The sequence below is a fragment of the Eumetopias jubatus genome, unplaced genomic scaffold, assembly GCF_037043125.1.
Source record: "Eumetopias jubatus isolate StellerSeaLion01/CBP00866 unplaced genomic scaffold, mEumJub1_p1.0 scaffold_16, whole genome shotgun sequence".
In the NCBI taxonomy this organism is placed as follows: Eukaryota; Metazoa; Chordata; class Mammalia; order Carnivora; family Otariidae; genus Eumetopias; species Eumetopias jubatus.
In genome coordinates this window covers 90575883-90599192 of record NW_028274822.1, presented here as the reverse complement: position 1 = coordinate 90599192, position 23310 = coordinate 90575883, and the positions used below count along the sequence as shown (strand labels likewise).

General features: G+C 49.3%; 1 protein-coding gene across 1 annotated transcript in view; it reads right to left on the bottom strand.

Annotated features, from left to right (window-relative positions):
* Window positions 1-21711, bottom strand: part of TMEM132C (transmembrane protein 132C) — a 318194-nt gene extending 296483 nt beyond the window's left edge. Inside the window, exon 1 of the mRNA XM_088019420.1 lies at window positions 21627-21711. Within this exon, the coding sequence (XP_087875546.1) occupies window positions 21627-21711 (85 nt within the window). The remainder of the gene's footprint in view (window positions 1-21626) is intronic.
* Between the last annotated feature and the right edge of the window lie 1599 nt (window positions 21712-23310).

Sequence of the window (23310 nt, the reverse complement as noted above, 5' to 3'; positions counted from 1 at the left end):
AATTATGACACCTGAATGGCCAGAGTTCCGGACACTTTGGTCTAAATATCAGATCAGCCCCAAGGACGTGCCCCTGGGTTTAGGCTTCTGGCCATGAGCTCTGTAGACCAAATCAGCAAATATTCCCGAAAACACTGTGCTCCTGCAGCAAATACGGCAGGACCGAGAGGGACAAAGACACGTGGACACCAAGCAGGAAGAGGCCCCCAGGAAAACATCCTTCATTGTGTCTCACTCTTACCCGTTGGACACTCCAAAACATCCAGAAAATAGAGGAATGAATGAGGCAAAGTCCATGTCTTCAAGAAACCACAGAGGGGCGGCGGGGGGGCGGGGGGGGGGGGGAACGGAAGAACAGATGACTCGCCGTGATCTGCAAAACGCACCAGTCCAGACGGACAAGGAAGGAAGATCGGGGGAAGCTGACGCTGGTGCAACCCAGCTGGTGCTCACGGCTGAACCACGTGTCTGCACTGATGGGGCGAGAGTTTATGTAGGGTTTTGTCTGTTCTCTTCCTTTTTGGGTTACCTCCTCCTTGGGGGAACTGAAAGGCACAAGGTGGGAAAAGCCTGAGAAGTTGTGTGAAGGGCAGAGTGAAAGTGGGGGCAGACAGCTGCACGGAGGGTCATCCTTGCCTCTCTGTGCCATGCTGAGCCTCAGTGTTCCCATCTATAAAATGGGAAGGGCAGCTGCCTTGCTCTCAAGCGGGTCTGAGGTTGAGATGGGATTGAACACATGAAAGGTCTTTCAGAAGAGCCATAGAATGTATTTATGCCAGGCTTACAGCATGCTTGCTCCTCAGACACAAGTCAAGGATGAGGGAATTGAGGCATTGAAATAAAATATAAGAAATCCGACCACAGTATCAATCACAAGACATCCAATCTCCAATGTCTTCCCATGCTCAGGTTGCCACGCCCTGTTCCCCTACCGGCTTGCATTTTATACTCTTTTAGAATGGTGGGGGCAGCTAGCTGAACCCCGAATCCTCGGCAATGCCACCTTGCTATCTGTCAGGAGTCCCGGGGAGTGGTTTCACGGTTGTTCAGTGTGATCGGGTGGTTCTGGACAAGGAGAGACACCTGCAGGTCCCAGTCTCTGTTGGAGGCAGTGTGGGATGGGAGTCATGTGCCCTTTCTCCCCATCATCTTGCTGTTGTAGCAGACTCTCCTGGTGGGACACCTTTGGGCAGCTGTACTGAGAGATGCCATGAAATGGATTCCCTTCCTTTCACCTCTCCTCAAGATGCCTCCCAGCCCCATTCCGAGAGGCGAACACCTAACCTTTCTACTGCTCAGCAAAACCCAAGATGGGTCACCATTTCATTTCACTCTGATTCCCCAGGAGACCTGATCATCTGATTCCCCTCTGGAAATAATTCTGTGCCAAAGGCAACCTGAACGAGGTCATTAATTATGAAAATTCACAATGCATAATTATAATAATTACTCTGATCACATAAACATTATACCACCATGAATAATTTAATAGGACTCATGCTTTTCAAGAGAACGGCAATTAAAATAAAACCCAGGGAGGTGACAGGGAGGACGCAGAAGATACCCCCCCTGGTTTGTTCTGAGGGGGGCTGGGCTGTCGCCCGAACATTCCTTCCTTGTCATCAGGAATTACCCCAACCTTAGCAGGCGGAGGGACAAAGAAGAACAGGACGGGCCAACTTACAAGTAGCTCTACTTCTGAGAGTGGAAGTTAGGAGCCCAAACAAGATGTTTCCTCCCTAACTAAAACAAGTTCCAGCTTCTGTCTTCAGCCACCAGCCAGAAGAAGAAATGAAGAATCCTGTTTTACCCTACAAATAGATGGGGACACTCAACCACCCCCCAGTGCCTGGAAATTCTGTCCAGAGCCAGTGCTAGAGAGAAATGCCCATATTCTGCACCCCCGCCCCCAGCCATGGGTGGTATATCCGCGTAAGCAAAAGTTCGAGGAGAAGGGAGTGATATTCCATCTTAAAGGCAAGACATGAAACCCCACCCTACCCTGTGAATTTTCTTATCACCCGAAGTTTTTGTTTTTCATTCCTTACTAAGTTTGTAAGCAAGCCACAATTTCTATAGGATATATTATCCCGAGGTTAGAGAAGTCAGTCTTTTGGAATGGCTGGAAAAGAGAGTTACACCGCAGGGAGGTGCCCGGCAGAGAGGCGGGTGGAACCCGGACTTCAGGAGGGATGCTCTAGGTTCTTAGAGAATTCCAGAGACACCACATGGTCAGATTTACACAATTCCTTACCATTCACAGAGAGCTGACCTGTGGTCTTGCTTGTTAGCTCTTAAACATTTTTTAATCAAGCTCTATTGTCAGAAATGCATTTTACAATGCAAGCCCGCGTGTGCACACGCACACAGAATACCGCGACCTACCGTGTGAAATGCACTGAGAGTTTCTATTCTATTTCATTTATTAAAAAGGAATACTGGTAGCAATCCACTATATGGATCTCACTGCATTCGTATGTATTTGTTCAACAGGTATTTATGAAGCACCTACTGTGTGCCCAGCTCTGCTCCATGTGCCCAGGTTTCCAAGAGACAAAATCCTTGCTCTTGGGAACTTCCCTTCCAGCAGTGTGAGTCAGGGAGACAATGATGGTTCTACTTCCCATGGCTGCCCTATATGGGAGGTGGGCAGGGATCACGAGCCTCCCTTAGATGGACATAAACACAGGCTCAGAGTGGCACTGGGGGAGAATCTGATGGAGGCAGGCCTGTGCCCAAGGGTCTCCATCTAAGTATATTTCTTTGCACCATTTTTGGTCAGGAGTCTTTTGACTGCAAGAGGCAGAATGCAGAAGGGGGGAAAAAGCCTATTTTGTCAGGATCCAGTCAATAAAACAGAAACCGTTGGGAGTCATCTTGACACTGGGGCTTAAATGCAGGGACCTGATTACATGGGGACGCAAGAGCTAAGAAGCCGAAGGTGGACAGCGAGACCCCCAGACACCAGCTGCCGTACGAGCCACCACCAAGCCGAGAGGTGGAGGGACAGTGTGGGGAGACGGTGCTTCCTGAGGCCAGGGCCAACCGTGGGGAACAGAATGGGACTCCGAGGGTAAGGGCAGCCTGGTGGGAGCAGAGCCTCAGGGAAGAGCCCACCCCAGCCAGAAGCAGTACGCGGAGCAAAGCAAAGGAGGGGAGGCCCCTGTGGTTCAATCTCCCCACAGTCTTTGTCCGGCCCGCGGAGCGCACTCAGGCATCTGGGAACCAGGGGCAAGGGAACCCGCGGGTGCAGCCCCCAGGGCCCAGCAGTGAGCACAGGGGGCCAGTGATGGACCTCGGTGCAGTCCCCCACGCCAAGTGCTCAGTGGAAGGATGGCAGGACCACACCGAGGTACAGCACCAGGCAAGGGCTGGGGAAGCAGGAAGCCGACCAGGGCCTCCAACCCCTCCAGACTCTCTTCCCCTTCCCCTGTACCTGCACTGCTGACATCCCACCTTGTGCTCTCCCACGCTCCGGGCGGGGGCGGGGGCGGGGGGCGCTGGGCTCTCAGCCACACCCGTGGCACCTGCCCGCCCAGAGGCAGAGCCATCTGGCAACTCAGGGAGAAGGTTCTGGTTGTCACATTTGGGAGATGGATGCTCCTGGCAACAAGTGGGTGGAGGTGGAAACCCTAAAGGACAGGGTTCAAGTTCCCAGACCCCAGGAGCAGAGCTGGCTTCACGAGCTTCCTGAGCGCAGGACAGCTGCGGCTTTTCCTGCACCTCGGGTCTACCTGTCCTTGGTTGTGCCCATGGGGAATGCTAGGCTTTCCCCAGGAACTTCCCTGGAGGTGTCCCAATTCCCTCCCGGTCCTCCCTTTCCTCCCAGGTGAGCTGGCTGCAGGGCTCAACCTCACCAGGAGGGCGGCACGCTCACCCCAGTGCGCCCAGGTAAGCTGGACTCCTGTGTGGCATGATGGGAGCTTCCCTTCAAGACGGGGATTCTCAGCTGGGGGTGGAGTGTGTGCATATCAGGATCCTGGGGCTCTACTCAGCATTCAACATGCTATTCAATATTTCCCTATTAGTAAATTGAAAAATGACATAGGTTTTGTTAGATGAACTGTAGAAGGCAAAGTTCAACTATCTGTCGCTCTTTTGGCTTGCAGAAGACAGAGCAGGGTGCTTAAGGAATAGTCCACCCGTCTGAGAGAAGGAGCAGAGAAAAATCTCCAGATATTTATAATCATTTGAAAAGAGCATGCTTAAAGCTGGGAAATGCTGCCTTAGATACTGGTTTATTGACTAGAGCCTGGGGATGTCCTGGTCTGGAACAATCCAACACCCAGCGAAGGAGGCAGATGCTCTGATGACAATCTGACGCAGGGGACCATCGGGTAGGAGGACTCCTCACTCGAGATTCGCAGGGTCCTGTTATCACAGGCTCCGCTGTGCTTCCCGAACCACAAAGAACCTTCCTTCCTTTGTCTTTAGATTCGCTCTTTCAGGATTTGGGGAAGTCGCTCGTCCACTTTTTCCAGAAGCCCTGGTTCCCAGTTCTGTGACAGAGGACGCAATCAGGACACTCAACCACGGAGAAGAAAGAGGCGCCCGTCAGCTCTGCCTGTCGCCATCTGCCGCCACACCTCAGGCCAGTGTTTGTCTGCATGTGGGGTAGGAGACGATTTTGGGCAAGACACAGAAGGGCTTTTAAGCAAGTTATCAGTTATGTATTTATTTTAATATTTTGGGGGGAGAAATGCAATTTGCATGTAAAACAGTGATTTTCATGGCAAGTCTTGCTTTGGGCAAAGCTTAAAGAAAAGCTTTGAAATAGGGAAAAGCTGTTTTTAAGTAAATGGAAATGCAGATGAGACTAATATATGGCAAAAATTATTGAGAGTCACATAGGACAGATTGCAAATTAGGAAGTACTAATTTAAAAGTCATGTGTCATCTTCTGTTTTTGAAGATGGGGACTTAAATACACCTCTTGGGCATACTTTCAGAAAATCCTCCAAAATGAGTTCTGTAGGAGTGTGTGGGTCTGGGGCGGGGGAGACTGCACCCCTACAAACCACATACCCCATGTTCTTGGAGACACTGTGAAGTCTCCACGAATCCGATAAAGATGAGATAGTCAGTGTATCATCGGCTCACGTAAATGGTTGTACTAACAGGACTAAGCCCCAAGGAGAGAGACTCTTCTTTTTTTTTTTTTACAACTAAATATGGATTTAGAGTCCCTGGTGCCTAAAATCTAATGTCTAGACCTGAGGGTGTGCGTGCCCAGGTGTGTATAAGCACTTTCTCCAGGAGTGTGAAAGCCCAGAAGAGCTGGTTACGCCGGGGGCAGGAAGAAGCAAGAAGATGTGATTTTCCCTTCGACTGTCACCGAAGTGACAGCTTACATAACAGGGGACGCTCCAGGACAGTGGATGTGTTGGGCTTCAGGGAGTGCGTGGGGTTCGACCCACGGGTGATTCGGAACGACTGCCTCCAGAGAGGTCCCCTGCCGTCCCCTCGCTCTTTAGAACCTCCAGTTAAAAGTCACACACTGGTGTCCGTTGCGCTGGGGGATGTCCGGCTGCGGGAAGCAGGCTTGTGGCGACTTCTGCCACGTGAACAGGAAGAGTGGGCCCTGCAGGGATCCCGGGACATGGGCGACACTAAGCTCACACCAAATACAATTATCCAAACTCAAACTTCATGCGCAGAAGGGCCAGATCAATCCAAACTGAATACGGCTACTGTGTCACAATCAATATCAACCAAATTGAGGGACATTCCACCAAAAAGCTGGTCTGTAATCATCAGGGTGATACAAGACGGAGTGGCCCCGGTGTTTCTGCTTCTAAAGACTTAAAGGAATTTCACAACCAAACCCTGTGCAGTTCTGGATGCGATTCAGAACCAGGAAAAACTTTATTTTGCTGCAAATGATATTAATGGGACAATTGGCAACATTTTATGAAGTCTCACTTTAGGCAGCACTACTAGAGTAGCGTAGTAGAGTGGGTAGCACTACTCCAAGAGTGTCGTATTGTTGATTTTGATCACTACTGTGGGGTATGTAGGAGAATGGCTTGTTTTAAGGGAACACACACCGACGGGGGGGTGGTAAGTACAACTTATTTATAATTAGTTCAGAAAAAACATATATGCATATAGAAATAAAAAAGAGAGAGACACAGAGAGGTAGACAAAAACAGAGAAAGAATGCTTCAAGCACACATAGTGAACTCTTAATTTGGGGGAATCTAGGTGAAAAGTATAAGGAATTCTTTGTACTGTTTTTTGCGACTTAAAGTCTCAAATTCTTTCCAAGTGAAAGGTTTAAAAAACATTATGATGCAAGACATACTTGATACACAGCAGACATTATTCAAACGAGGGTTTCTCAATCAGGAGACAGTTGGCAATGCCTGCAGGCATTTGTGGTTGTCCTAACTGGGGGAGGGGTGTGGCGCCCTGATTTAAATACTACAGAAGAAGCGGGCTTCTTCACGGCATTCTCCTTCTGTGCCTTCTCTCTCGCCATTGCTGTCTCTTGTCCAGCATCTTGGCTCATTCCATCCCACCTCTACCAAGTCCAGAGGATCCTGTTTCAGTGGACCCTGCTTTGGTCTGCCTAGCACCCACTCTCTCCCTTCTTCCAGGACCAACAGCCCCTCTCCTGGGAAGCAGTCTTCTCCTGACCCCAACCACACGGACCGGATGAGAACTTCAATATTTGCGTGGATCTTGCTGCTGTGCTCACATGTGTCTACGCCCAAATCGGACCAGTGCTGGTATCTCGCCTTTCCTACCAAAGCTGAGTAATCAGAAACAGGGGGGAGGAATTGGCTGTCCTGAGGCCGTCATCCAGACTGTTTGTCCCACAAAGCATTGACTATATTTTGGATTTGTTGCTACAACTTGAAAGCAGGGCCATTTCACATTCTTAAAAGTCCTGATTTCTTGTTTTATTTGCATCATTAAGACCTCAGTGCCCCCAGTCATTGGGGTAATAACTGCACCCATCTCCTGGGGTCTTTGTGAAGAATAAGTTAATACATATAAATGTGGGTATCTGTCACAAAGAAGAATGCCCTTTGGGAATATTGCATACTTGTTTGAAGGGGAAAATGGTATTTGGATACACAAAAAATACTTCACTTTTTCTCAGTTACTGCATCTGCAAAACTGTTTAAATCGACTTCATTTAGAATCTCCCACACCTGGTACATCTTGGTAATCACTGATGGGTACAAGGGGACTTTAAAGTGGCATCACACACTCTTTCCTTCATCCTGTGGACAAGGAGTTTCTGAAACAAGACAGCTGGTCAGTGTGCTGTGGCCCATGGCCATCTCTGGTCGGAGTGCTCATTCACCCTGAAAAGGACACCTCGACATACAGAAGTTGCAGCCTATCCCTTTGATTTGAGATGTATAGACATGGTCTAAGAATATAATATAGTGCAATTCATGCAAATAAGAATACAGACACTCCCCCTTTTCAGAATAGCTCAGTGCAACACTACCAGGAGGGGGCTAGCATGGTAAGTGGTGGACATGGTGGCCCCCGGCCGGGTATCAGAGGTGGGGTGGCTGGAAGACCAGCTACCTGGGAAGGAAAGCTCAGGAACCCCAGACTTGGTGGGGCAAGGAGGGCAGCCAGCAAGAGGTGCTGGGACCTGAGGGGATTGAGAAGGGGCCCGCAGGGGAATGGTATGGAGATGGGGGAAGGGCGTGACAGACAGAGGAGAGGAGAAATCTGGAATAAGTTCTGTGATTGTGAATTTGATTTCGAGCTATTAGTGTGAACTCAAGAGAGAGCAGAGGTGGTGATGTGCGTACAACATTTCCTGGCTCTGTCCACTGAGAGGATTGGAGCCCCTGAACAGCAATGAGCACATCGAGAGCCTAGATTTTGGTTTCTAAATACCATGCCCTACTAAAAGGAACTCAGCTTGATTCTGGGCCCAGGGCAGGGAAACTACAAGGTGTGCCTGGAAAGTCTTATACCCAGAAAGAAAGGAAGAGCTTAAAGGACAGTGAGAACATGTCAGAGAACACAGAATATGGTAAGACAGCTCCCATTGGCCAAATGGAAGATATTCTGAGCATCAAAATAGTGATAGTAATGAAATAGAAGCCATAGACAAAAGAAATCCAGGAGCCCATTCTGTTAATAAATTCGTAAATGAAATATTGGAATTGTAAGGAGGAACAGGATATTTACATTGTCTCTAAATGTCTTTCCATGAAATATTTATTAATTTCTGAACAAGAGTGACTTCGCAGTAGAGAAGACTGGCCCATGCTGCCTTAATCAAGTGATCAAAGTGACCATCATTCACACCACGACAAATTTAAATCATGCGCCACCTGACAAAATGCAACAAGAAGAACAGAACATCCCTTCTGAGACACGCCTGCCAAAGGTGCATAATCAGAATCTAATCATGAAGAAACATCAGACAAACCCAAATGGAGAGACAGCCACCGCATAACTAGCCTGCAATCTTCAGAAGTGTCATGGTCATGAAATGCTAGGTAAGACTGAAGGAAAAGAAAGAAGCGTGGCATGAAAGAGATTATCCAGATAGGGGAGACGGAGCTGGGGCCTAAAAACTGAGTGGTAGTAATGCAGCCATGTTAATTCCCTAATTCTGAGGTTGTGTTGCGGTTTTGCAAGAGAATGTCTTTGTTGGTCAGAAAAAACACACCAGACATTCAGGGGTGATAAGCCTCTATTTTATCAGTTATTCAGAAATAAGCTCAGCAAGCAAACGTTCTAGGCACTTGTCCTCGAAGCTTCTCTAGATGTCTGAGCTTGTTTAAACATGAAAGCAAGAAACCTCCAACTATTCTGCACCATGTGTCTTATTTGTATATGTGTCCATCTCAGGAGGAAGGAGGACCGGACTCAGGGGGCTGGCGTGCTCATGGAGAGAGTGAAAAGATGGTGCTGGCTGCCCAGCGATGAGACACAGTGGGAGGCAGTCACCATCTGAGGGGGCACGAGGAGACGGGAGTATTACTGAACCCAGTGGGAGTGGGGGTCTTAGGCGGGGGCCCCCCAACAGGAGTTCTAGTCATGGGGGGCAGAGGTGCAGGGAGCAGGTGGGGCATAAATGCTGCCAGCCTCCGTCTTCGCTGGCTCTTCAGTTCCTCCCAGGGCCCCGTTGGCCAACCCCAGACAGACTCCAGCAGACACAGGAACTGCCCTCTGCAGGGCTCAGCCTCCCAGGGCCCAGAGTAGGATGGAGAGAAAAGACATTATATCTGGAATGTGGGCAAATATACAATAACCCACTGGCCCCTTTACAATCACTCTGAGCCCCATTGCACAGATCTAGAGACGGAGGCCTTGCAGGATCAAGCAGAATGCCCACGTCTACACAATGCAGCAGGGGTTCCACTCAGGCTGATATGCACACCAAGCCTTATTCTTGCCTCCCAAATAGGACCCAGCAGGTGAGGCCAAGGCTGAGGCCCTCACTTGCTGAAACAAGCTCTTTCTGGATCCGGCCTTTGTCTTGCCAAACACCTCCTGCGTCTGATTTTGCCTGATAGTGGAGAGTGCGGGCTTGACAGGCGAGTGATAAACGATGTTTGCTCATCCTCAGTTCGGGCAAGTCTGACACAAACTCAATTAGTCAAACACATCTTCATGCTGCCTCCCATTCATCCATACTGACGCAGGTAGATTTCTGAGCAGCAAAGAGATACAACTTGTTTGTGTGCCTTCTCCCCGTCTCCTCTCCCTGTGTTGCTCATACTCTTGAATTTGTAGGAACATTGATTTTTGTTTTGTCCCTAGTCACTCACCTTCTTCCTGGTGGGACGACCCAAATTTTCCTCTGCACCCCACTTTGAGCCCTCAAAAACTCCTCCCCCAGGTCCTAGAACCAAACCAGAGCCAATGAGACACAGTATGGCTTTTCCTGGGTGTACTGGGTGCCTCATCTCAGCAGAGGGGAGAACAAGGAACTGCCAAGAGCCACCACATAGAACCTAAAAATGAAGCCCACACCATAACAGGCAAAGAAAAGAAATAAAACAAAACCCCAAAACTGATGTCATATTTGAACACCTGGATCAAGCCATATCTGATGACTAATTTTAGTATAATTTCATCATCCCCCAAAAGATATCTTGTATCCATGTGCAATCACTTGCCATTATTTCAGTAATCCACTCAGTTGTTCAGAGAAAGTCCTAATCAAGGATGTTTTTCACTGTTTACAGTGAAATTCTGGTCTCTGTTTTAAGTTGATTCCTTTCATGTGGCCATCTCTGGGAAGCATTATCTGTAAAGGAGCCCCTCTCGGATCTCACCAGAAAGGAAGAGGCAGAGACGTGCAGAAAAGGAGGCCACATAGAAAGAAAGTTGGTGACTTGGAAATGTCGCCTCTGGCCAGTGCATCTGAGCATCACGCTCCTGCATGAACCTTCTCACCTCGAATCCGACAGGGACACTTCTCCGGAGTGACTCACAGAGAGAAGGAATAATGGCGGGTTCCGTGTGCAGGTAGAGACCCTTGATAAAATGGTGGCCATCTAGAGGTGTCCAGCACACAAAAACGCACCTCCCCATTTTTCTGTCCTTTACCAAGATCTAAGAGATCCCCTCAGTGTGAAAGACAGACACTATGGGAAGTCAAAGATAGAGTTAAGTCATTCATTCACCGAGCAGTAAGAGCCTCCTACGTGCCAGATACTGGGGCCACTAGGCAAACAGATGTATACAACAGTGAATGAGACAGAAAACACTTTCTGTTCTCACACAGCTTAAATTCTACAGGAGAGGAAGATGGATAAACAAGTAAGTCCAATCTGTGGCTTAGCAGGTGGTGATACGTCAAAGAAAAACAACAAAATAGGGAAGGGGCATCAGAAGTGCCATAATGGGGAAGAGCAAAGGGCACAAAGGGGGACTTCTCTATGAGAAAAAGACCTGTGATCAGAGACCTGATGTGGTCTCACAGTGTCTCAGTGGATAACTGGATGTTAACCCACAGCAGTCATGTGCAAAGGCCCCGAGGTCAGAGCCTATCTGCGGGTGCTGAGCACCAGCAAGGAGGCCAATGGGACTGGAACAGAGTGTGTATGTGAGGGCATGGGGGTTGAGATAAGGCCAGAAGGGTACCTCTGAATGTGACAGGAGCCTCTGCAGGATTCTGAACAGAGGACACTGTGATCTCACTGCCTATCAAGAAGAGTCTGAAGGGGGCCTCCCCAAGATGCAGCTGCTCTGTACTGAGGATGGTGGACATTTTGGTCTTCCTTTAGAGTTTTTAAAGTAAAGTTGTCTCTACAGGCCTAGCAGTGATTGAATAAGGAAGTGACAGGACCAAATCATTAGCACTGTGTGTGCTTGGAGAACAGGAAGCTAAGACATCTGAGAGCAAAGAAAAAAATCCCCCTGACCAAGAAATCCCAGATGCCTGAGGGCTGGTAAGAAGCTGATGTCGGCAGACTTCTTGCCTGTGAATGAGAAAGTGAGCCCCCAGAACCAACAGGCCTCCTCCCTGCCCAAGTCACCGCTGGAGAACCCACGGCACGGATGGTGGGGGGCGGGTGTCCAAGGCCAGGGAGATGGCTGACCGGGAGCAGGGAACGGCAGACTCCGGCAAGAAAATGGCATTTTGTTATCAGGACATCCGTGCCATAGATGAAAACGCTGAGTTTCAAGGCAAAATGCAAAGAGTCTGCTCTCGGAGTCAAGTCATTGCTTACAATTAAAAAGGGGAAAAGTAAAGAAAATGGTCACCCGGGGCTGTGTACTGACCCAAAAAGTTTACAAGAATTGAAGAAAAGATCTCAACGCTGCTTAGGAAGCAGGAAAGAGGAAACAGAGCTGGAGCAGAACAAATTGCCCCCAAATGGAGACTTCTCCCAGGATTTATTTTTCTTCTCATAAATGAGGATGCCAGAGCAGGAAGCTTCGGGGCCCCCTCCACGGCTGACGCAGTAGTCTGGCAGGCTGTACGAACCCAGCCTGGAGCCCCTCACAGCCCTGGGTGGGCACCTCGTGGGGAGGAGAAGGGCCCCTAGTCTGCGAGGAGGGCCACCCTGCCCTTAGCTGTGTGTGCCTACAGCCAGGAGAACACGGTGACTGCCCGGGGGTCAGCTACCACTCCAACTCCGACTATACCTGGGACAGGCAGCCCATGCAACTGACCTTCGGCTTCCTTTGTGTTGTTCATTTGGTTGGTTGGACAGACTCTTGCCTGCCCGGTGTCTGTTCCCCTGTGTCTGATGCCACCCGAATTGTCTCTGGGCCACCAGGCCCTCTGCACTCTCTGTCCTCGTCACTGGGATGGAGATGACCTCAGGCCCCTGAGACCAGTATGTCCCAGGCCTAATCAATCCTCGGCTCCATTCTTTCTGGTCACAAGTGACAGGCTCACCGTTGAGCCAGGGACCCCAGTGAGTGATGTGAGATACACTCCACCAACTCTACAATCATTAGGGAAGTCACTTTCTTTTTGCTGGGTATGCTGTGCGAACAAAAGGTAAAGCCAGAGCCTCCAGTGACAACGATGACAGCCCAAAAATACAGCCAACACAGAGGGCATAGGAGAGACAAGACGGGGAGAAGCAACATCTAGTGCCAGTGACTGATGCCTGGATCCAGCAGTGTCTGAAGCCCACCCAGGCTTTTCAGTTACCTGAGCAACTACATTTATTCTACCCACCTTTTTCTTTTTCTTTTTTTTAATTGTGTAGCTTTGATACCATTTGTTTAAGCTGGATTTTTCACCATTTCAACTAAAGGAGTCACTGACTACTAAAGTGAGTGATTTGATGCATATTCAAAGACCACTTCTCTCAGTCAAGTGGGGAACACTTGCCCCTGGACTTCAAACACAACCCCATTGTTTCCAATGGAGACAAAAACCTGCTCCCTGTGTTATATCCTGTTTATGGTGTGAGGTTTGCGGGCAGGGGTGGCTTCAAATCATCACTAAACTGGAACTCCAAGGTAAGAGCAGAATTAGCCTTCAGTTCTGTGTGGGTGGTAGGGGTGGGGGGTTACTGCTTTTAAAGTTCCTTTGTTTATTTTGAGAATAAGAGAATCTTTTATTGCCTCAAAGAGCTGCTAATGGACCACCATAAGCCAAAGCAGGTAGAGTTAGATCCACATGTCTATGCATCTGAGTCCACAGAGATGGCAAGAAAACATGGCGGAAAGCAGACATTATAATTAAGGGGCCAGAGGAGTGCCCTGAACAAGACAGATGAAAAGTCAGTGGCAGAGTTGGGTGAAAAAATTAACCTAGGAAAGACGGGACAGCTGCTCTGGATGGTCCAGATGGCTCTGCGATCCCGGGGAAGGGCTGCCTCCCGAGTATTATGAAACTAAGCCAGGAGGAGTTAGGTCTAAGCTGCGTTTAAGCACAAAGTACATCAAGGGATCTCTCACAATACAAACAACCACCAGCTCTCTGTTTAGGTTGATAATAAATGATGCCCTCACACTTGACCAGATTTTCCCTGTTCTTTTTTTTTTTTAATTTTTTTATTGTTATGTTAATCACCATATATTATATCATTTGTTTTGGTGCAGTGTTCCATGATTCATTGTTTGTGCATAACACCCAGCGCTCCATGCAGAACGTGCTCTCTTTAATACCCATCACCAGGCTAACCCATCCCCCCACCCCCCTCCCCTCTAGAACCCTCAGTTTGTTTTTCAGAGTCCATCATCTCTCATGGTTCGTCTCCCCCTCTGACTTACTCCCCTTCATTCTTCCCCTCCTGCTATCTTCTTCTTCTTTTTTCTTAACATATGTTGCATTATTTGTTTCAGAAGTACAGATCTGTGATTCAACAGTCTTGCACAATTCACAGCACTCACCATAGCACATACCCTCCCCAATGCCTATCACCCAGCCACCCCATCCCTCCCACCCCCCACCACTCAGCAACACTCTGTTTCCTGAGATTAAGAATTCCTCATATCAGTGAGGTCATATGATACATGTCTTTCTCCGATTGACTTATTCCACTCAGCATAATGCCCTCCAGTTCCATCCATGTCCTTGCAAATGGCAAGATCTCATTCCTTTTGATGGCTGCATAATATTCCATTGTGTATATATACCACTCTTCTTTATCCATTCATCTGTCGATGGACATCTTGCCTCTCCACAGTTTGGCTATTGTGGACATTGCTGCTATAAACATTGGGGTGCACGTACCCCTTCAGATCCCTACATTTGTATCTTTGGGGTAAATACCCAGTAGTGCAATTGCTGGATCGTAGGGTAGCTCTAATTTCAACTCTTTGAGGAACCTCCACACTGTTTTCCAGAGTGGCTGCACCAGCTTGCCTTCCCACCGACAGTGTAGGGGGGTTCCCCTTTCTCCGCATCCCCGCCAACATCTGTCATTTCCTGACTTGTTAATTTTAGCCATTCTGACGGGTGTGAGGTGGTATCTCATTGAGGTTTTGATTTGGATTTCCTTGACCAGATTTTTCTATTCCCTGATATTGTCAAGTCCAACGTGGTTCTTCTTTCTTTTACATGATGCCTAGTTATTTAAAAAGTATCCATGTGTAGTTTCTATTGGGTCATATTATGTGATTCTTCTTCTCCATGGCTTTGATAAGTAGGCATATAAGAATAGCTATGAGTCATTGAACTTTTTCTATGTGCCCAATCTTACCGTGTGTAATAGGCAGAATGGTGGCCACTAAGAGATACGTCCACTTAGAACCTGTGAACGTGACCCGATTTGGAAAATGGGTCTTTTCAGGTGTAAGTCAAAAATCTCAGGATGACATCACCCTGGGTTGGGGGATGGGGGCCCAAATCAGTGACAGGTGTCCTTCTAGGGCAGAAGGGAAAGGGCAGGCAGAGAAAGCTATGTGAGGCTGGGCGCAGAGACTAGAGACATACACCTGCCGCGAGGGAGTGCAAGGAGTTAAGGGAGTTGAAAGAACAAAGAAGGAGCCTCCCCCAGAGTCCTCAGAATAGGCATGGCCCTGCTCACATTTGAGTTCCGACTTCTGGCTCCAGAACTGAGAGAGATTAAGTTTCTGTTGTATTGAGCTGCCCAGTCTGTGGTCATTCGTGAGAGCAGCCTCAGGACACTAACCCCCAATGCTAAGGGTCTCCAGCCCAGCTCTTCAAGCAACATTCTCAATAATCCTACAAAGTGGGTATTATTATTTCCACTTAATAAAACTGAGGCTGGAGGGACAGTTGTTCATTTTGCACCCAGCACCATCCCACCATCTTTTGTAACAGCTCTTCAGTTTTTCTCTGGAGGAAATGCCCTTTCGCCTTGAATACAAAATGGCAGAAATGCCCATCAGACTGCCTTAACCTTTTCTAAGACAGAGATGGGCCTAGGCAACCTGTTCTCATTCCTGGATACACCATAGAATCCCCAGAAGAGCTTCTAAACAATAAAAATGATCAACCTTGCCTCTCTGCCCACTTCTTGTCAGCCACTAGCAAAGATCCTGATCCAATCAGCTTGGGGTAGGGCCTGGGGGGTTAGCATTTTTGAAAGCTTCCCAGGTGATTCTAAGGTTCAGCCAGGGTTCTGGGCTTCTTTCTCCCTAGAATCTAAAACATGAGCATAGAGATAAAAACTAATAAAATGGTTGGAGCACCCCGAATCAAGGCATCAATTATAACAACAGGTACTCTTGAACAGGCAAATTCTGACCCCTACGAAGCCTGGTCTTTTACCTTCAGGATCATGAGCTCCAGATCCCTACTTCTCAGGTGGCCATGATATGTTTCTGCTGCTAACAGAGGCTTCTGATCAATGCATCTAGGGAATGGCAGAAGGAAGGCTCAAATTTAAGCTTCTGTTTCTATGATGCTAAGCCTTCCTAACTAATCCAGAAGTGATAGCTCTGCGTGTTGCTGACAAGGTGAAGGGTGTGAGGAAGAAAGAAAAGGCATTTTACGTTAAGAAAACATGGTCTTCTATATGGAGCCTTTGAAGTGCCTCAGCACCCCAGACGTTTGCAAGTGTGAACCTAGCACTCCTCTCATACCACTTAATCAGTAAAAAAGAAATGTACACACTGCAGAAGACAAGGAATCAGTCACTCCGGGAGAGTATCTAGAACCACTGTCCTGGAAATTTTGCTAATTCAGACTTGGCTGGGTTGTATTCAACTTTGTTCTCTCCTTAAAGGCAGTTAACTTCTAAATCCCTAAGGTATTTAAACACTTTTGTTCAGCTCAGCACACAGGCAGGAGAGAGAACAAAGTCCTGCAGAGAAAACTATTTCAAGGGTATCAGAAGTACCCACCAGGAAACCAAGGCAAGCCAATGAAACATAATTTTTATCCTTCCTCGAAGTATATACAAAAAATTTATAATTAAAAATTCTCTTAGCCATCCCTAGGGTGTAAGACATTCACCTGAAAAGGATTATAAATAGAGGGGGAAAGTATTAGAGACACACGGTTTTAAGTTTCTTACACAACAAATAAAGCAGCATAACATATTTTGAATGTAGGCTTTGATTAATTAAAGATGTATATTGTAAACCTGAGAGCAATGACTAATACTTAAAGAAGTCTAAATAGTGAGCGAATATGGAGATAGATGGATTTAAAACATATATCCAATATAAAAACATGAAGAAGAAGAAAAAAAGGTAAAGAGCAGGTGTAATATAACAAAAACAAAGAGCAAGGTGGTAGATTTCCACACAAACATATCAATGACCACATTAAATATAAATGGTCTAAACACAATGATTAAAAGACAGAGACTATCAGACTGAATAAACAGGCAAAACCCAAGTATATGCTGTCTTCAAACAATACATGAAGGAAAAGCTGACAAAACTTATATGAAAAATTGACAAATGCAAAACTTAGTTGGAGATCTCAACATTCCTCTGGGTAACTGACAGAAGGAAAAAATAAAAAATCAGCAGGAATATGAAGTATCTGAACAACACGAAACATTTGAAGAATCCTCATGACCTTGGACTAGGCAAATACTTCTTCCATGTGACACAACATTACTAAGAGAAAAATTAATACATCAAGCTTCATTAAAATTAAACACCTTTGCTCTTCCAAAGACAAAGACTGGGAGAAAATCTCTGGTAAACATATATCTGATAAAGGACTCACATCCATAATATATAAAGTAACCTCAAAGATCAATAATGGGAAAAAACAACCAATTAAAAAATAGGCATAGATTTGAAAAAGACACTTTACTGAAGAAGACAGAGATGGCAAATAAGCACAAAAAAGAATGTTCAACATCATTAGTCATACGGGTGAAAACCAAAACCTCAAAGAAATACCACTGCCCACCTATTAAAACTGTTAAGATTAAAGAAAAAAAATAGTCACCAGTAAGCAGTGCTGGAGATAAAAATCAACTGGAACTCTTATACCTTGCTGGTGGGAATACAAAATGTTACTACGCATGAAAAGAGTTTGCAGTCTGATAAAGTTATGCATACAGTTACCATACCCCACAGCAATCTCAGCTCTAGGCATTTACCCAAAGGAATTAAAAAACCGTGTCCACATGAAAACGTGTTTGTAAATATTTATAGTGACATTTCTCCTAATTACCAAAAGCTAGAAGTAATCCAAATGTCCCTCATCTAGGAAACAAATGAACAAGTGTGACACAGTCATTTGATGGAATATCGTGCATCATCAAAAAGGAACAATCCACTGTATTGTATATAGGTGAATATTTATTAAATGCATTGTGCTAAGCGAAAGGGAGCAGATTCAAAAGCTGCATGCCACAGGATCCCATTTTTATGGAATTATGAAAAAGGCAAAACAACAAGGACAGAAAAGGGATCAGTGGTTGCCAGAGGCTGTGGGAAGGCTACCTACAGGGCACAGAAGAATTCTGGGGAGTGATGGAAATGTTCTCTACCTTAACTGTGGTGGTGTTTGCAAGACTACATGCATTTGTCAAAACACACAACTGTACTCAAAAGGGTGAATGTTACTGTATGCAAATTATATCTTAATAAATCTGACTTTTAAAACAAAGTAGATTGCTGTAAAAAAAAATTCTATCAAACAGACTCCCCATCTCTTCCATTAATTCAGTAATACTCCCTTTCACTCCAATTAGTATACCAAAGACTCATTTTTATTAACCTTGCTTCTCATGACTATGGATGTATGAAATATCTAATACATGCAGAGGCTTTGTTTTAACCTCTGCTCATGGAGGTGCTAACTATTACTATAATTGAGAGTTCTGAGTTCTCTGCCTGACGCTAGCCACTCTTGTCATTAAGCTAACAGTGAACAGTCGGATGAAGGAAGAAGAGCCAGAGGCCCAGGTGGCGGGGCGGGGGGCAGCAAGGAGGGAAAGGCAGGTGAATAAACAACCCCCCGCCCCAGGAGGGACTCCCACATTCAGTTTTGGTGCTGTGTAGTCATATGAAAAAATGCACCCAAGGTTGGCGGAGCACCCATTCTCTTAAGGGAAGTTGGAAATCCTGCTTTATATGTGAATTCTCCCCATTTGGGGGAGCCAATTCACTTAAAAAAAATAACCGCATGGACAAAACAGTGCTTGTCTGTGACTGCAGGTTATAAAGTTTGCAAGCACGAGTCAAGAGCTGTGGGTATAGAGGAAAGAATTAAGACAAGCCCAGAGTCTGGTGGTTTAACAGAATGGCCTCCAAGAAGCTGAAATCACTTCTAAGAAGCTTCAGTGCAGCAGGGAGTGTTAACTTTAGGGACAGGAATGGATGTGAGGCGCACTGTTCTACCAACTGTGTGTGTGTGTGTGATCTAAGTGTAGGAAGGAAAACATTCTCCGGTGTCCGCGTGCACCCTGCATCACCTCTCCACCCGGACTACCTTCTCCTACTCATGAAACCTGCCATCCGCCCCAAATCCTTTATCAAAAACTCAATATCCCCAAAGATTTGTTTCTTTGTTCTTAATTCGCTTGGTGGCCAATGCTGATCTCAGGTAAACTGAGACTGTTTGGGGTCTCACCCTCCTTTATGTGCTTATATAGTTCCTGCAGAATGACCAATGTGCTCGATGACAGGGTATGACCACACCCAGCTTAGGGGTGTTACACAATAGATGGATATGACCCCATGCCTCCAGCTAGCTAGCTATTCACAGATCTCCATAATTCTGAATCTTGAAGCATATCTGGTCCCAATGACTTCAGAATAGGTTGTGGTCCTGTGTGACCTTCCCAGGGGTCCCATATGGGACCAGCAACCGTTAGTACACGCTGATAGCATCGCAGCCCATCCAGGCCCTTGCACCACTCCATATGGGGTCAATACCTCAACCTCTAACTGAAGGACACTTCACCTCACCAATGCAAGTCTTAAATCTTGGGTCTTAAATCTTACATCTTTCAATGCCCTGGCTATTTATAGAACCTCCCAGGAACAATGACTCCACTCCAAGCCCTGAAGAATTGCAAAACCTTAAATCCAACAGTTGAAAATAAACATACAATTGGTACTAAAAATTGATCAGTGGTTTCGAGGATTCTAGAAATCAGCACTTAAATCCTCCCGCAGGAAGAGTCAGAGATGGATTTTTTTTTTTTTTAAAGACAGCACAAATTTAAATGAGGGTCAGGAAACTTTCCTCTCTATAAGAAATCTCACGGCGCACACATTTTCTTGGAGGAATCAGAGGAGAAATGCAGTGCTGGTTTTGGTCATGGGAAACAATGAAAAATATTTGGCAGAGGATGAGTTGGGGATCACAGGCCCCCAAACCACGTGCTGAAAATTGTCAAGCCAAAGCAAGGAGAGGAAACTCAAGGTTGCACTAAGCCAGGGAGGGGTGGCTTTGGGGTGGGGGGAGACATATCCATCCCTACAATCTTCATCACCTCCAACCCTTGCTGTGTAAATAGCATCTTTAAAACAAAATTCCCAGTTCCACTTTCCAACCAAATTGCTGCCCCTAGCCTCTTCTACATGGACATTTGTAATGGCTACTCTTCTAAATTACAGCTAAAATCCTCTAAATAGGAAAAAAAAAAGAGGAATTTAATTAAGAGAAGCCCACAACTTACTCTAAAAGGGCCATTCAACATTCAGAGTTCTCACCTGATTAAACCCTCCCCAGGTGGGGAGAAAACTTGATCAGGGACTCTCACCCCTTGCTCGCTTTAAAATGACACCACCTTCCTCTACAAAGCCCTTTCCACCCAAAAGTCGCTGGGAAGTATTTGGGGGAAGCGATATATACATATTTTTAATGGCGACTTCACATTTTGGGAAACTGAGTCTTACAAATGATAGAACGCAGAGATAACAGTAGAATTAAAGCACCAGACGCTGCATGTTTGTTCTTCAGTTCAGCTCTAAACCAGTGTACCCATCTCTTCAAGCGCTCGCGCTCTCTCTCTCTCTCTCTCTCTCTCTCTCTGTTGTCTACCTGGAGCTTTCCGGAGAAGGAACACTATTTCAAAACAGCGATTTTTGTCCAGCTGGTGTGCCTGAGAACCTGCAGCCTCAAGGAAAGCGGATTTCTCTGGGATTTCGGGCGCTGCGGAAGGACTTTTAAAAAGCAAATGCTACTTTTTTAACCTCAATTGGCAACTTGTCTCTCCCTGCGCATTTGCAGCCCAGCCCGCAGAGCTTCGGGCGGGAGAGAGCCGGGATTCTCCGCGAGCTGGACTGGCTGGGCCCGAGCCGCGGCGCCGCGCAAAGGCGCAGGGACCCCTGTGCCCCCGCCGTCTCACCCAGGGGACCTGGGACCCCCTCCCCGCGCGGCGCGGGCGGTAGCAAAGCGTCTCTCTCCTTTTCCGCGCCCGGCCGGGCAGCCGGGATTCCGCACCGCCGTGTGCGCGCCGCCGGCCCCGCCTGCCCGCGGCCCCGGCACCCGAACCCCACCGAGCCCCGCCGGGAAGGGCGCTTCCGGGCTCGGGCCCCGCTCCCCGCGCCGCTCCCGCCCGCGGCCCCCGCGCACACACCCACGACCGCCACAGCAGTAGCAGCGGCGACCCTCCGTGAGCCCTCTGCGCGCCTGGCGTTCGCTCGCTGCAGCTTCGCCAGCCTAGGGCTGGGTCGTCGTCGTCCCCATTGCCGAGATGAGGAGACTGAGGCGCGCGGCCTCCCGGGACCCCACTGCCGGGAAGCCCAGGGCCGGGGCAGCCACCGCGCCCACCACCTTCCCGCACGCCCCCGGCACACCGGACCCCAGCCGGACTCCGGCTGGGCCCCCGCGAGCTGCGCTGTGAGCGCACGTTCCTCCGGGGGCCAAGGTCGCTTCTCGGGACCCCACGGCCGGGGCGCACACCCGGTCTGCCCTCCTGGATCTCCAGTCCCAGTCTGACTGACCCGGGCACTGGGGGCGCAGAGCTGGGAGGAAAGGGGGCAAAGAAGCCGGCTCCCCCACTCCACACTGTGACTGCTGGGTTAGGTCCGCACGTAACTTGGGCGTGGGGTACAGTGTCCCCCAGCCACGCCCCTCTCAGTCCTGGAAAGCACCCTGAAGCCGGAGGTATCCGACCAGCCGATTTTGCCCAGATCCCACGTACGCGGCGTCCAACTGGGTCCTCCCGGCTAGGGAAAGGCCTCTTGGCGCCCGGCACAGGCGCTCCTGGCGGGACCAGCGCCCTCCCCCAGGTTCCCGCGACACCCCCGCCTTCCGGCTCCCCCCCGCCCCGGCTCATCCCGACCGGGGAACTTCCCGAGCGCGGGCGAGACAGACGCCCGCCCTGCCTTACCTTTGCCCAGCAGCGCGCCCAGCACCAGGCTCAGCGCCCCGCACAGCGGCGCCACCGGCCCGGGGGCCGCGCCCTCGGAGCGCATCCTGCGTCCCGGCAGCTCAGGCCGCCCTCCGCCCGCCCGGGGCGCAGCGCCGGCCCGCGGTCCCCGCCGGCTGTCCCATGCCCCGGGGCGACCCCCGGCTGCGAATCGGCCGGCCCGGCTGCGGATCCGGTGGTCTCGCCTGCCCCCGCCGTGGCGCCGCGGCGGCTCCGGATCCCGCGGCAGCGCGCGCTCTGGCCAGGACAACTTTTCTCCAGCCGCCGCCGCCGCCGCAGCCGCCGCCCGCCCCGCCCACTCCAGGACCCGCCCACCCCGGCCCGCCTCAGGGCCCGCCCCCGGCCCCGCCCCGGGCCGGAGCGGAGCTTGGAGTGCGGGGAGGCGCGCGGGTGCGGGATCCCTGGGGGCGGGAGAGGTTGGGGAGCGGGGAGAGCGGGCTTCGCGCCGCTCGCGGGGTCCGCTCCGCCCGTTTGCGGCCTCCCGCCCGCTGCGGCTCGCGTCCGGGAGACTTCTGCACGGGGACCCGCGACTCAAGATGGAGCTGGACCCTTTCCCTCGCCACCCTCCCGCGGCCGCGGCGGGGCGAGTGGTAGTCACGCCCCGCACCTCAATTGCGGGTCATCCCCTGATTTTTTTGTCTTGAGAGCTGCGGACATCTGGAATTCGGAGTCCCATGCATCTGCTGCGGAAAGCTCTGGATAGATCATTCAGTGGGGAAAGCAACGTGCAGAACAGCCTAAGGAAGAACAGGGTGGACAGAGAGGCGTGTGCACGTCTGTGTGTCTGTGTGTGTGCGAAGCAAAAGAGCACAGCGGTATCTCTGGGAGGGGGAGTGGAACGCCGCGGTGGAGAAAAGGTTCATCTTTCCCTGCATATCCTTTTATATTGTTGGGTCTCGCCCCCACCCCCTATGTGTTTTTACTAACTCTTCAGGGAGTGAATACCCCCTCCCCCAGCCAGACCTGCTTCTGCAATAACTAGTAACCTGCAGTTCAGACCAGAAAGATACGCACGCGCCATCCCACGCCACCCCACTTCCTGATGCTCCCAATTCTTGCTCCCAGAGCTGCCCTCCTTCCTCGCGGGGACCCCAGCTGCTTGCCTGCGCGGTTACTGACGCTCCGGCCTTGTGGGCCACGCGGGGGTCTGAACAATCTGAAGGCGGGACCCCAACTGCCTCTCCTCTCTGTGCGTGAGAGGTGGTGCATGAGGAGCCCAGAAGCTTCTCCGGTAGGCCCAGCTCTCCCCAGCCGCGCCTGAGGTCCTCTGGCTTTGTTGGCCTCTGGGCTCCTGGGAGACAGGGTGCAGCGGCCCACCTCTCACCCGACCGGCTTAGTCCAGCCTCGGGAAAGAAAGCCTAACTGTGCCCTGTGTCACCCTTGTACCTGGCCACTAGAGCCTGGAATGAATTTCAAATAAAAGAAAAAATGATATTTGATTGAATGAAAGGAAGAAGGGAAATCAACCAGAGCAACCTCAAACCCCTTTCTCGTGGCCTCCCCCTCCCCATCACAGAAGAGCAGGTGCCCAGCAGGAGGAGAGACCCTGGAAGTGTGGGGGCAAGGGCTTGACACTCCCAGCTTGGGGCCCTGCCTTCCCCCAGCTGGTGGCGTGGCTGTGATTCTGGACAGGCTAGGGGGAAGA